The sequence below is a fragment of the Phyllopteryx taeniolatus genome, chromosome 15 (assembly GCF_024500385.1).
Source record: "Phyllopteryx taeniolatus isolate TA_2022b chromosome 15, UOR_Ptae_1.2, whole genome shotgun sequence".
Lineage (NCBI taxonomy): Eukaryota > Metazoa > Chordata > Actinopteri > Syngnathiformes > Syngnathidae > Phyllopteryx > Phyllopteryx taeniolatus.
The window spans coordinates 22439369-22454796 of NC_084516.1; the positions used below are offsets into that span (position 1 = coordinate 22439369).

The window sequence follows — 15428 nt, forward strand, 5'->3', positions numbered from 1 at the left end:
AGGGGGGCGCTTACCGTAGCATCTCAGGTTTGGACCCCAAAAAAAAAACATCCAGAGAAAATTCCTCATAAAGTTCGTCATAGCGTCGGAAGCTCCTCGGGTCCAAATGTATGAGAATAAGAAGTGAGTGGAGAATGATCCAGTTTTAACGAGCCTTGCTGTTCTTCTTGCTCGTTCGCTGTTCCTCGCTTCTGCCTTTCCGAAGGAGCGACGCGGCCGGGACACAGAGCACAACCTCCGGATGTGAAGGTGGCGAGGAGGCAGGGAGCTCCACGGGGGAGGGGGTGGGGGGTGGTGGGGAGGGAGATGCGGGTTCTCAACGGCGAACAAAGCCGCGTTTGGGGCTGCTCGGGCTCCTGGAGCGGCCGGAGAGTGTGGGACACCGTGGGGAGCGCACGTCCTTGAACGCAACGTGTCTTCGCGCGCGCGCGCGCGTCGAAGGGAGGCGGCGAAAGTTGGAGGAGCAGGAGGAACTATAACGAGCTTTTTTGGGGGTGGGGGGGGTGTCCGAAGTACGTTTCAATAGGTTAATAGAGCAGAAATTGTACTGCGTGGGAATTAAACAAAAACACCAGTGGACGACTGACTGTATCAGGCCACTGAAAATAAAAATGACGCCAATCTAGCGAACTCTGATAACGCACTTTTACGCACGTGCGGCGGGCCGATAAAGCTTCTTTCGCTGCTCCTTTTCGCAAATCTCCGGAGATTTAAAATCGACGACTGCCACCTTCTGGGACAGAAATGCCACGACATTAGTAAGAGCGAATCAAAACATAGCAACAATTAACAATATATATATATATATATATATACAGTGGGTACGGAAAGTATTCAGACAGTATATATATATATATATATACACATATATACAGAGTGCATTTTATATTATTTTTATATTTCAGTTTTTCTTCTTTAATCTGTAAAAACGTCAACAATTGCTGTGTGTGCATTAATGAGGGGGAAAAAAAAGGTACTTGATATTAGCAAATGGCTGCAATATAACAAAGTGAAAAATGTAAGGGGGTCTGAATACTTTCTGTACCCACTGTATATCTCAGTATAGGCCATTTTCACAAAAATTACCAGGAACTGCACTACACCCACAATCTAGGTGGTGGTAGAAAAAGACCAAAACACTCCGAAACCAATAAAAGCTACGTTGCATTGTGGGAGGCGGTGGCCAATTATGGCTAGCAGTAACTACATTAAAAGTAAACATTACTATTATCGAAAAGGCTAACTGATTTGCTAGCAAAACCATTGTTATTTCATCATCATAAATTGGGTTTTCACCTATTTCTATATTGTGCAGTATTTCTTTTTAACGACACAATGATCAAAATCAGATAAATATAACGTCGTTCTGCGACTGAAACAGATTAATTGCATTCCCATTAGTTTAAATGGGAAACATTACCTCGGTTTGTGAACGTTTCGGTTTCAGAACAGGGTCGCAGAACAAATTGAATTCGTAACCAGAGGTTCCATTGTACATACATTTTGTAATTAAAAACATAATCTTGTTACACGTAATTAGTTACTCCACAACACTGATAAGTATTACAAATACATAATACGTATAGTATAACAAAAACGCCCCAAATCAAAATGTAATTAATTTAGGAGAAAAGATTAAGCTGGAAGCGATGCTTGCGTTACTCACGGTTTACCGTAATTTTACGTTTGTTAAAAATCAAACTAATTTTACCTATTAAAGGGGCACCACATCACTTTTTACGTGGATAAAATTTAGGGAAAGTGACGAGAAACCTTTATATCAGTCTCGTAATCTGAAGGTTGCTGCACATGACAGAGGCTTACTTAAACTCAGAACACACACAAAATACAACCGAGTGGAGTTTTATAGTATATTTAATGACATCTACAAGGGATCTAGAGGGAAACACACAAAGGGGTCTAACTAACGAAAGAAAATAACACTAATAATGATAAAAAGAAGGAAAATTGGCATATGAAAAGGGAAATCGAATATCGTGTGTTGGACTAAAGTTGGAAACGTGAGCGTTTACTGCGTCCAGTGTGGACGGGGGAGAAAGAGAGAGAGAGAGAGAGAGAACAAAGTTGAGATTTTGTCTGAAGCTAGTAATTTCCCCAAAATGATTAAGGACTAATGTTGTAGTCTGGCAAAAGTTTTGCGACGTCTATTCACGACCGTAGGCTCAGGCAGGTCGGTGGTACCGTAATTTCTCGTGTATATATACACCCCCCCCCCCAAAATGGTCAAAACTCAATAGTGCGCATTATACATGGGTATCGTGGCAAATCAAAAAAAACGTTGCCGCCATCTAGTGGTTATGAAAAAGCTGTACACTTTCATTCCAAAATGCCACCGCCACCTCGAGGTTATAAAAAAATGGTGTAGCCTCCACTTTCATTCCAATATGACGGGTACGTACGACTTCATATATGTACAGTTGTGCTCATAAGTTTACATAACCTGGTAGAATTCGTGAAATATTGTTTTTTTTAAATATGACTCACTGAACAACAAGCATTTATTTCTTTATGGTTATGTTTTGTTTAATGATGATGCTTTTCTGAAATGCTTGACCGTTTAATTTGAATCCCATTAAAATAAAATTAAATGTGTTTCGCCTGGTCCTTCATGTGTTCTTTAAAGAATTGTACCCATCTTACAAATTCTGCCTGGGTAATCAAACATATGAGGACAACTGTGTGTTTTCTAATTTACAAAATAAAAGTAGGGCTGTTAATTTCAAAATAAGAGCAAGTAAATAAAAAAAAAAAGGATTACGTGCTCAAATAAAGTGCTAAACCAGAATAATTATTTGAAAAAAACTAACAAAATACAGATACTTCATGTTTTGCTCATATGGGTAGAAGCAAAATCATGCATTGTAAAAATGCCTGATACATAGGTAGAAGGATTTTCCAGAATTTTGAGGTCAACTTTGGGGATGCGGAATATACATGGGTGCGCATTATACACAAGAAATTACGGTAGTCTCTCTCTCTCTCTCTCAGCAGTGGCTCAGGAAGCAAGGCGACAGATTTGGTTGCAGAAGAAAAATATATAGAAAAATCAAACAAAAAGGAAAGACGTGGAAGAAGAAAAAAATGTGCATCACGCCTTCTTGGGAGAACCGGACCGTCTCTCTTCCTGCCTTTTTTTTTTGTGTGTAGCTCGCTGGCAATTTCAGAGTGATCCCGCTTGACTGGTAGCGTACCTGGTACCTTCGTAGTAGCTTTGATCGCCTAGCGGTGGCCCACGGTGCCAAGTTTGTTCTATCCCGGCTTTCATGGTTACCGAGCCGTGTGCCCGAATAAAGAAAGGGCAAAAGGGGCAGGGGTGGCCCACGGCCACTCACATTTCATGCTGCTGGGAGTCAAATCAAGACAAACAATGGTCAAAATCTCACAGGTGCATTTGCAAAGTTGACACGACGACACAGACTTCAAGGCATACATTTGGAATAATTCTGCAGAGTTGGTGAAATATCAAAACAGACATTTTTCCTTGGTTAAACATCAAAATGAGAGTCCGCCCGGTCGACTTAGCAGTTCCTCTCGACCCCTGCGGGTGGCGCCTTGCGCACTCGTTTGCTGCTGTGTTTGCATCCCATCGCTCGATCGGTCCCTTTTGGCCTGCTGTGAGTTCAAACGAAGAAAGGACTCTGATGACTGTAAACCAAGATTTCGAGGGGACCTGCTAATGACTTTAGGGTCCAAAGGGTCTTGTTGGGGGAGTCTCAGAGCAGGGTGGCTTCGAAGGCTGCAGTTTATCAAACCGTAGGGGAGCCACAGTGTCACCTCCATTTGCGGGTTAGCACGTCCGCATAATCGTTTTTGGCATGTGCTGGGTCATCAATCAGTAATATTTATTAAATTATGATACCTGATGATCGCACAGAAAGGACACTTTTTTTTCCCCCCCTTCCTGTCATCATTCTAGCGTTTAGCAAATATAAATAATTTTGGTAATCCTAATTGATCTAAAACTGGAAACGTGTCGTCTGACAAGAACAAAAATACATGTCCAATTTCCCGTACAAATAAAGACTATTTTACACAGTGGGGTTTTATTATGCTATAATTAGAAAACATGAGTTGAATGTACAATATCTAATGGCAAGATGAAATAAATGAAAGACAAAACATTCAGAGTTGGGATATAAAAAGGCCTCATAATACGAGCAGTTGCAAGTATGCTCACAATCTGAGTGAATAACTCTTTTTCACGCTTACGACTCAGTCAAGAGAACGAAGAGGTCCTATGACATCGGCAAAGCGGGGGGGGGGGGGGGGAATGAAATCCTCCATTCACTTGAGCAGTGCTAAAGCGGCTTCCACGATACAGAATTTGGCCTTCAGTATGTCTTCCTCCGTCTGTTCAACGGTCACCACCACCCGGATGCTGAAGACGCAAGGAATAATAGACATTTGAGATTTAACTCCCCCCCACCCCCTGCCAACTTATAGGCGGCTGGCAATGGTGGTAAAAAGACTGACTTTACCTGGGAGGAGGGGGATATCGCTCCTCTTTTTCGAGGTATCGGGCGAGGGTCAGCGCCACTTTCCTCTCCATACACTAACAACCAAAACATGGGAACATTGTGAGAAAATTAAGTGCATCAGGTGCTCCGACGACGTTTACCCTCCTCAAGTGTTCATCCATCCATCCATCCATCCGATTGTGGTCGAGAGGCAGGGTACACCCTGAACTGGTCGCCAGCCAGTCGCAGGGCACATATAAACAAACAACCATTCGCACTCACATCCACACCTACGGCGAGAACACGCAAACACCGCAGAGGCGAGGCCGGATTTGAACCCAGGTCCTCAGAGCTGTGAGACAGATGTGCTCACCAGTTGTGTTCATAGATTTTTTTTTATGTATTAATATTCAAGAGGAAAATTAAGATGTTACTTAACACATTGTAGTCCCTCTTATGCAACAGTTTGTCCCGAGAGCATACTGTGTGTTTTTGTTGTTGTTTTTCTTTTTGTTAATTAGAGCCAACTGGAAGTCAACAGTGGCACAGCGAAAGAGCGGTTAGCACATCTGCCTCAGAGTTCTGCAGCTTGTGGTTGGAATCCAGGCTACAGCCTTCCTGTTTATTTTGGTTCCCAAAAGTTGAATAGATGAGCTGCATCTATCATTTTCTTGAATATTTGCCAACGCCTAATATTCTTTTGAGTTGCATTGACCCTCATTAGACAGACGGTATATCTTGAGACGTGTCTAGGACTGAAGGGATACATGAGTATCATCACGGTGAGGCGGATGATGCATTTAGTGTACAATAAAATAGGACTCACGTATTCTACAATGGAGCGCAGCAACTGCATGTCAGACTCTCTGGAGCCTGTACTTCTCTCCAGCTGCAAGTGAAGAGCTGGGGCAAACTGCACTCCCACCAACTTCAGCCCTGGAATTCTGCAATATAAGAACAAGCCAATATTCGAATATGTGACAGAAATTTAGAACTTATTTTTTTCCCACTGTTCTTGTTTGTAGTCACAGCAGATATGTCTAAGGACCAGAGGCTGTTTGAATTGGATTTGAGATTTCTTACGCTCGGGCAAATGTTTTTTTTTCCCCTCCCAGGTAAAGAGAAGTTCCTGGTGTGACATGTCTAAAAACAGCATGTTTAAAGGGCCGACAGCTTTTTGCATCGTTTCCCCACTTCAATGTTTAAGATCATCAGACAAATGTAAATCTCAGACAAATATAACCCAAGTGTACTTAAAATACTCTTTTTAAATGGTGATTTCATTTATAAAGGAAAAACAATATTCAAAGTTACCTGGCCTTGTGTGAAAAAGTAATGGCCCCCGAAAACTAGTAACTGGTTGGCCCATCCTCAGAAACAACAACTAAAACCAAGCGTTTTCTATAATTTTTTTTTAAAGTTTTCGAGCATGAACGGCCTTTTTAAGGTCATGCCACAGGATTTCAATCTGATCCAAGTCTGGACTTTGACTAGGCGACCCCAAAACCTTATTTATCTTTTATTTTGGTTAACTTGCTCGTGTGTTTTGGATCGTCATCCTGATGCGGAACGCAAGTGCACTTCAGCTTGAGGTCACAAACAGATGGCTGAACATTCTCCTTCAGGACTTTCAGTTAAAGAGCAGAATTCATGGTTCCATCAATCACAAATTGCAAGTCGTCCAGGTCCTGAAATAGCCAAGCAGCCCAAGACCATCACACTGCCACCACCATGTTTGACTCTTGGTATGATGTTTTTTTTTTCTGTAATGCTGTGCTACATTTACACCAGATGTAACGAGACACACACACCATAGATCATTTTACACTTGAGAATATGTCCTGGGATGCACATGTCATGGAAACAATGAGTACCAGCCCTGGAACAATTAATCCCTGGAACAGAATACAGACACAGTAAAACTCTGCTGCATCACGGTTCTTGTTTCATGGTCCCGCTATATTGCTGGTTTTTATTAAAATTGTTACCCTATAATATTTAATGCAGCCCTATGGGGGACACAAGTCAGTGCAAACTGTAGGCCGGTGCCAAGCCCGGATAAATGCAGAGGGTTGCGTCAGGAAGGGCATCCGGCTTAAAACTTTGCCAAACAAATATGAGCGTTCATCCAAAGAATTCCAGACCGGATCGGTCGTGGCCCGGGTTAACAACGTCCGCCACCGGCGCTGTCAACCTGCAGGGCGCCGTTGGAAATTCAGCTACTGTGGGTCGAAGTCAAAGAAGAAGAAGAGGTGGAACGCGGGTTCTTCGGCAGAAAGAGAAGAGGAAAGCACAGAGCCTAGAACTGAATGTGGGGACTTTGAATGTTGGGACTATGACAGGAAAATCACGGGAGTTGGTTGACATGATGATTAGGAGAAAGGTTGATATATTGTGTGTCCAGGATACCAGGTGGAAAGGCAGTAAGGCTAGAAGTTTAGGGGCAGGGTTTAAATTATTTTACCGTGGTGTAGATGGGAAGAGAAATGTAGTTGGGGTTATATTAAAAAAAGAGTTGGCTAAGAATGTCTTGGAGGTGAAAAGAGTATCAGATCGAGTGATGAGGCTGAAACTTGAAATTGAGGGTGTTATGTGTAATGTGATTAGTGGCTATGCCCCACAGGTAGGATGTGACCTAGAGGTGAAAGAGAAATTCTGGAAGGAGCTAGACGAAGTAGCTCTGAGCATCACAGATAGAGAGAGAGTCGTGATTGGTGCAGATTGTAATGGACATGTTGGTGAAGGTAATAGGGGTGATGAAGAAGTGATGGGTAAGCACGGCATCCAGGAAAGGAACTTGGAGGGACAGATGGTGGTAGACTTTGCAACAAGGATGCAAATGGCTGGAGTGAACACTTTTTTCCAGAAGAGGCACAAACATAGGGTGACCTACAAAAGCGGAGGTAGAAACACGCAGGTGGATTACATCTTGTGTAGACGATGTAATCTGAAGGCGGTTACCAACTGTAAGGTAGTGGTAGGGGAGAGTGTGGCTAGACAGCATAGGATGGTGGTGTGTAAGATGACTCTGGTGGTGGGGAGGAATATTAGGAAGACAAAGGCAGAGAAGAGAACCATGTGGTGGAAGCTGAGACAGGAACACGTGTTATGCGGCTTTTCGGGAAGAGGTGAGACAGGCTCTCGGTGGACGGGAGGAGCTTCCAGAAGACTGGACCTCTGCAGCCAAGGTGATCAGAGAGGCAGGCAGGAGAGCACTTGGTCTATCTTCTGGTAGGAAAGGAGAGAAGGAGACTTGGTGGTGGAACCTCAGAGTACAGGAAATCACACGAGGAAAAAAGTTAGCTCAGAAGATGAGATGCGACACAGGGCAAAGGTAGAGGTGGCAAAGGCCAAACAAGAGGCATATGATGACATGTATGGCAGGTTGGACACTAAAGAAGGAGAAAAGGATCTATACAGGCTGGCCAGACAGCGGGATAGAGATGGGAAGGATGTGCAGCAGGTTAGGGTGATTAAGGATAGAGATGGAAATATGTTGACTGGTGCCAGCAGTGTGCTAGCTAGATGGAAAGAATACTTCGAGGAGTTGATGAATGAGGAAAATGAAAGAGAAGGGAGAGTAGAAGAGGCAAGTGTGGTGGACCAGGAAGTGGCAATGATTAGTAAGGGGGAAGTTAGAAAAGAGGATGAAAAATGGAAAGGCAGTTGGTCCTGATGACATTTCTGTGGAGGTATGGAAGCATCTAGGAGAGGTGGCTGTGGAGTTTTTGACCAGCTTGTTCAATAGAATTCTAGTGCGTGAGAAGATGCCTGAGGAATGGAGGAAAAGTGTACTGGTGCCCATTTTTAAGAACAAAGGTGATGTGCAGAGCTGTGGGAACTATAGAGGAATAAAGTTGATGAGTCACACAATGAAGTTATGGGAAAGAGTAGTAGAGGCTAGACTCAGGACAGAAGTGAGTATTTGCGAGCAACAGTATGGTTTCATGCCTAGAAAGAGTACCACAGATGCATTATTTGCCTTGAGGATGTTGATGGAAAAGTACAGAGAAGGTCAGAAGGAGCTACATTGTGTCTTTGTAGATCTAGAGAAAGCCTATGACAGAGTACCCAGAGAGGAACTGTGGTACTGCATGCGGAAGTCTGGAGTGGCCGAGAAGTATGTTACAATACTACAGGACATGTATGAGGGCAGCAGAACAGCGGTGAGGTGTGCTGTAGGTGTGACAGACAAATTTAAGGTGGAGGTGGGACTGCATCAGGGATCAGCCCTGAGCCCCTTCCTTTTTGCAGTGGTGATGGATAGGCTGACAGATGAGGTTAGACTGGAATCCCCGTGGACCCTGATGTTTGCAGATGACATTGTGATCTGCAGTGAAAGCAGTGAGCAGCTGGAGGAACAGTTAGAAAGATAGAGGCATGCACTCGAAAGAAGAGGAATGAAGGTTAGCCGAAGTAAGACAGAATATATGTGCATGAATGAGAGGGGTGGTGGGGGAAGAATGAGGCTACAGGGAGAAGAGATGGCAAAGGTAGAGGACTTTAAATACTTGGGGTCAACCGTCCAGAGCAATGGTGAGTGTGGTCAGGAAGTGAAGAAACGGGTCCAAGCAGGTTGGAACGGGTGGAGGAAGGTGTCAGGTGTGTTATGTGACAGAAGAGTCTCTGCTAGGATGAAGGGCAAAGTTTATAAAACAGTGGTGAGGCCAGCCATGATGGACGGATTAGAGACAGTGGCACTGAAGAGACAACAGGAAGCAAAGCTGGAGTGGCCAGAGGATACACCAAGTACTCTCCTGCCTGCCTCTCTGATCACCTTGGCTGCAGTGGTCCAGTCTTCTCCGGGTGCTTCAGCTGCCCCCTGCTCCGGTGTGTTCCACTGACATGTGTATGTGTTCACTGTGATGGGTTAAATGCAGAGAACAAATTTCATGTACATGCATGCATGTTCATGACAATAAAAGGTGATTCTTCTTCTTCTGGAAGCTCCTCCTGTCCACCGAGAGCCTGTCTCACCTCTTCCCGAAAAGCTGCACAACACTCGTCCTGTCTCAGCTTCCACCACATGGTTCTCTGCTCTACCTTTGTCTTCCTAATCTTCCTCCCCACCACCAGAGTCATCTTACACACCACCATCCTATGCTGTCTACTGCCGTACGTACCCATCACTCCTTCATCACCCCTATTTCCTTCACCAACATGTCCATTACCATCTGCACCAATTACGACTCTCTCTCTGTCTGGGATTCTCAGAACTACTTCATCTAGCTCCTTCCAGAATTTCTCTTTCACCTCTCGGTCACATCCTACCTGTGGGGCATAGCCACTAATCACATTACACATAACACCCTCAATTTCAAGTTTCAGCCTCATCACTCGATCTGATACTCTTCACCTCCAAGACATTCTTAGCCAAATCTTCTTTTAAAATAACCCCGACTCCATTTCTCTTCCAATCTACAGCATGGTAAAATAATTGAAACCCTGCCCCTAAACTTCTAGCCTTACTGCCTTTCCACCTGGTCTCCTGGACACACAATATATCAACCTTTCTCCTCATCATCATGTCAACCAACTCCCAAGATTTTCCTGTCATAGTCCCAACATTCAAAGTCCCCACATTCAATTCTAGGCTCTGTGCTTTCCACCTCTTCTTCTTCGACTTCGACCAACAGTAGCTGAATTTCCACCGGCGCCCTGCAGGTTAACGGTGCCGGTGGCGGACGTTGTTAACCCGGGCCAAGACCGATCCGGTCTGGAATTCTTTGGATGGACGCTCATATTTGTTTGGCAAAGTTTTAAGCCGGATGCCCTTCCTGATGCAACCCTCTGCATTTATCCGGGCTTGGGACCGGCCTACAGTTTGCATTGGCTTGTGCCTCCCATAGGGCTGCATTATTAGCCGCACCGGACCATATGCCGCAGATACATACGTTGTGAAATTTGATATTTACACAGAAAGATTTTGTAAATGTTTATTTATATACCTCGTTTCCAAACAGTGCCTGTGAAACGGCTCAAACATAACAGAAAAGTCATCCTCCTCCTGTACACTGACTGAAGTCGTCTTCTTCAGTGTCGGAGTTAAAAAGCCTCAGAACGTCTCCGTCACACACCATTTCAGTCTCTCTGTCGCTCTCAATGTCATTTTCATCTCGAGACACAGTTCCCGTTGAAGTTGTGCTGTTCTCCTCACGTAGCAGTCCAGCCTTTCAAAATCCATTGGTGATCGTAGATTCTTTCACACTGCTCTATGCTTTTAAGATCCACTGGCAGACCTCAGAAAAGGATGATCTTCGCATGTGGCCAGTTTTTGGGAAAGATGTCTCGCCACTGGTCATCCAAGCCTCCCAACCCACCTCGGAGTGCCGCTTTAAAAGCACGATTCACACTGATGTCCAGTGGCTGCAAAAACTTTGTTGTACCTCCAGGAATCGCAGCTGGAATTGCGTTTGATTTCTTGATGGCTGTTTTCACAGAATGTTATAGGGGCCCTCATACTGTCCAAAACAAGCAATGCTTTTTTCCGGTTAAAACAAATCCTCCTGGACGCCTACTGTAACACTCTGTCAGCCATTCAGTCATTAAGCTTTCTATCATCCACCCTTTTTTGTTAACTTTAACGACTGTGCCTTTTGTGAGTTTTTCTTTTGGCATAGTCGCCTGCTTTTAAATCGCCATTGGTGGAAGCTTTTGTCTGGAAGCGGTGCAGCTCAGAACACACGTGAAGTGCGTTCTCTCGTGGCCAGTTGATTTCACCATAATGGATGACGCTCCTGTCTTGTTAACACTTCCGAGTTCGGGGCAGCTCGAACGTCAAAGGCACTTCATCCATATTGATGTCCTCGTCTGGTCCGATGGAATCCTCGGCTATTTTTGTTGCAATGAATTTGTGGAAGTTTTTTTTCCTCGTAGTCGGGAGGGAGACGCCCTGACAGACGGTCGTCCGCGCCCTGATGGACAACCCTTTTCGTCTCATGAATCGAAAACACAATGATGGCCCACCTTGAAAACCTTCAATACACATTTCGCTGGCAATTTTTTTCTTCGCTTTCAGTTGGATCTGCATGGTGGATACACCTCGGCCGTCTGCTCTCTGTGTGTTCATCCAGTCCACAAGAACATTTTCAAGTTCGGGCCATCTGCTCTTATGACCTCTGAAAGGCTGTGTTGGCTTTTGGCATTGCATCAGTTCTTCACGCTGCCGTCTCCAACGCCTCAACATCGATTCGCTAACGCCAAGCTTACGTGCAGCAGCTCGATTTCCCTTCCGGATGGAGAGATCAGTGGGCTTTCAACTTAAAAGCTGCATCATACGCTTTTCTTCTTGTACTTTCCATGATGAGGGTGTGAAAAATAAAAATATTTTGTGTTCGTGCGTGGCGTGCTGCGTTTTGCTTCGAGCGCGCCAAAAACTAGCGTCGTCGTCTTCTCATCTGCGCATGCCAAAACCCTAGTGCATTACGGGAAACGGTCATGTTTTAGGCATTACGTTTGAACACATTTTTGTTGTACGTTTAAACAAGTTGGGCCCTTAACGGAAAAAATAAATAAAAATAATAATCAATATTTTAGTTGCATCGTTAAATAGGCCGCAGGGTTCAGAGCGCGGGCAAAAAGTAAAAAATAAATAAATAAATAAATCACGCAGAAAAACGTATTTACACCACTCAAGCACATGTTGATGTACAAATTTAAGATTAAAATAAAATTTGCCTAATTTCTTTGTTTTTTGTTTCGGCCTCCAACTTGAGCCAGGCCCATCTCCACCTGCACCTGATGCCTGCTTCAAGCTGTGCCACATGAAGAGCATCCTCCTCTTTAAGCACTCTCATTCTGGAAAAGAATTGACTAAAATCATTTGTCTGTTCCACTTCATTTTTCACTATTACCAACTTCAAAGGCTAGTCGCAAATGCATCCTCCATAAAAATATAAAGTACAATATTTTTCTGTTTTTATTTGCCATTTCTGAATTTTAAATTCAGTCTGTGTTGTGAATAATCCTGAACATCGTGCCGTCGCTTAACACATTTAACATGAACATCCGTTAACTCATTAGATAATTGTAGGCGCGTTTCCTAATTGACACAAGATGTAGTAGCGGATCAACACTCGTCGCCGATGTTGCGTGTGCTCGGCAGTTCCGCTGGAAACCACAAGCAGGGCCACGACCCGCAGCACCTCAACACGAAAATCACTAATAAATAATAATAAAGTGTCAACTTTTCAAGAAATAAATTAAAAAAAAAAAAAGGGACAGCTTGCTTGACTTTTTCAAACACCAGTCACTATTTTAAGTCACTGTTGTATTAAACAAAAATAACATCCAGACTTTCAATACAGTCAACACCGCATAATACAAAGAAGTTGAATGAGCAAATGTAATCAGCTCCTGGTGTCAGGCTGTGACTGTGTTTCGGATCCAAAACGTAGGCAGGCCAAAATCTGGCTGATATTCAAATATTCAGAAAAGGAGCCTAAAATGACTACGAAGTCAATCTGGCGGGGGGGGGGGGGGGGGGGATCTTTTCTGCAGACACCATTTTTAAATCCAGAACTATGGAATAAGTGCCAGTGTTCTCACCATCAACTACCCATCCATCCATTTTCACTCGGGCCGACGGCGTGCTGAAGCCTATCCCAGCTGACTCTGACACCCTGAACCGGTCGCCAGTTTTTCGCAGGGCACACATAGACTAGTTCCTTTCAATTTTCATCGAGTGGCCTTTTTTTTTTTCTTGCCATGCATATAATGAATGGTGTGTCGGATTAAAAAGATGCTCAGTTGTTAAGAACAACTACTTTGAACATAGTGAATTAGACTAAGACTCACTTGAGTTTCATGTCTGATATTTAAAGCCATGTTTGTCTCGTAATTAAGTTTATTAGGTCATTTATAAAACGGAAAATACTAAATGTTCTTTTTTTAAAATACTTTTTCAGTTTCATCTTGTCAATAAACCGGGAGTCAACTGGTCAAGCTGGTGTCCAGAGTCTTGATCAGCATAAGGTGATGAGCTTACTGCCTTCGTGTAAAGGGAACATAAGGAGGGCAGGATACCTGTTTGTCTTAAAATGACTTTGGGAGACATACTACAACACGTTGTGCAGATGTCCTCAAAGTTGGATGATAATTGGATAAATGTGCAATGAGTTATAGGGCAATTAGATGTGAAGCCCCGCCTCTGCAAAAATTGCGTTGGTCAATTCTGGCCATGTTTTTCAGGCGATCTTACAAATGTGAATGTCAGTACACTAACGCCGTGTGTTGATCGAGGGAAAATTGAAAAAGATAAAAAAAATTAAAATTAAAATTAAAAAAAAGTACAGCGTTTGCAATTATGCAAAACAACGGGCAGACTTCTATTGTTGTCGTGTCGTTTTAGAGATCATGTTGACCTGAATTGAAAAAAAAGAATACAACTTAATGGTAGAACAACTTACCCTTTCAATCCTCTGTAAACATATGTGCATTTTTCCCTCAGAACGGTGAATATGTCTGCAAAGACAGAGCACAACTGCTTTTTAGTCAAATATAAAATAGGAATTAAAAGAGGATTAAAAATGGCCAAGGATATGCATGTCTCTAATAGCAGCCTGATAAACTACATCATTATGGTATTTGAACTTGGGCTGAAACTACTGATTTTTTAAAAAATAAATAAATCGATTGTGTTGATTATTTTTTTTCCTTTACTCAGATGAAAAACACGTTTTAATTTCTATCAACTTTATTCACAAACAGGACATTGTTTCAAATTGACTACAAATAATAAATAAGTAAAATAAATTGAAGATCATTCCTCCTTCCCATGGGCTCACCACCTGCGGGAGGGGCAACAGGGGTCGGGTGCAGTGTGAGCTGCGAGGTGGCCGAAGGCGGGGACCTTGGCGATCCGATCCACGGCTACAGAAGCTGGCGATAGGGACGTGAAATGTCACCTCTCTGGCAGGGAAGGAGTCCGAGCTGGTGTGTGAGGTTGAGAAGACTAGATATATTTGAGCTCGCCTCTACACACGGCTTGGACTCTGGTACCAGTCCTCTTGAGAGGGGTTTGACTCTCTTCCTCTCTGGAGTTCCCCATGGTGAGAGGCGCCGAGCAGGTGTGGGTATACTTATTGCCCCCCGGCTCGGCGCCTGTACGTTGGGGTTGACCCCGGTGGACGAGAGGGTAGCCTCCCTCTGCCTTCGGGTGGGGGTACGAGTCCTGACTGTTATCTGTGCCTATGCACCAAACAGCAGTTCAGAGTACCCACCCTTTTTGGAGTCCTTAGAAGGGGTGCTGGAGAGCGCTCCCACTGGGGACTCCATCGTTCTGCTGGGGGAATTCAATGCTCACGTGGGCAATGACAGTGAAACCTGGAAGGGCGTGATTGGGAGGAACGCCCCCCCCCCGATCAGAACCCGAGCGGTGTTTTGTTATTGGACTTCTGTTATCATCACGGATTGTCCATAACGAACACCATGTTCAAGCATAAGGGTGTCCACAGGTGCACATGGCACCAGGACACCCTAGGGAGCCGTTCGATGATCGACTTTGTGGTCGTGTCATCGGACTTGCGGCCGGGTGAAGAGAGGAGCGGAGCTTTCATCTGATCACCACCTGGTGGCGAGTTGGCTCCGATGGTGGGGGAAGATGCCGGCCCGACATGGCAGGCCCAAACGTATTGTGAGGGTCTGCTGGGAACGTCTGGCGGAATCCCCTGTCAGAAGGAGTTTCAGCCCCCACCTCCGGCAGAACTTCACCCACGTCCTGGGGGAGGCGGGGGATATTGAGTCTGAGTGGACCATGTTCCGCGCCTCGATTGCCGTAAGGTAGTCGGTGCCTGTCGTGGCGGCAATTACCGAACCTGTTGGTGGACACCAGCGGTGAGCGATGCCGTCAAGCTGAAGGAGGAGTCCTATCGGGCCTTTTTGGACTGCTGTTTTTAAATGGCAATTTCATTTATTAAGGAAAAAAACAAATATTTAAAGTTACCTGGCCCT

General features: G+C 44.3%; 2 protein-coding genes across 4 annotated transcripts in view; both read right to left on the reverse strand.

Moving 5' to 3' along the window:
• The window catches only part of ror2 (receptor tyrosine kinase-like orphan receptor 2), a 59319-nt gene extending 58648 nt beyond the window's left edge, over positions 1–671 (reverse strand). Inside the window, exon 1 of the mRNA XM_061747495.1 lies at positions 15–671. Within this exon, the coding sequence (XP_061603479.1) occupies positions 15–81 (67 nt within the window). The 5' untranslated portion in view covers positions 82–671. The remainder of the gene's footprint in view (positions 1–14) is intronic.
• A 1186-nt stretch (positions 672–1857) lies between these two features.
• Positions 1858–15428, reverse strand: part of sptlc1 (serine palmitoyltransferase, long chain base subunit 1) — a 45561-nt gene continuing 31990 nt past the window's right edge. For 2 of the 3 annotated variants that reach the window (XM_061799792.1, XM_061799793.1), the window contains exons 12-15: positions 13886–13940; positions 5305–5422; positions 4500–4573; positions 1858–4399 (exon numbers count right to left, since the gene is read on the reverse strand). In XM_061799792.1, the coding sequence (XP_061655776.1) occupies positions 4306–4399; positions 4500–4573; positions 5305–5422; positions 13886–13940 (341 nt within the window). In that variant the 3' untranslated portion in view covers positions 1858–4305. Of the gene's footprint in view, positions 4400–4499; positions 4574–5304; positions 5423–13885; positions 13941–15428 lie in introns of those variants that run through there. The other variant, XR_009792112.1, reaches the window with a different exon arrangement.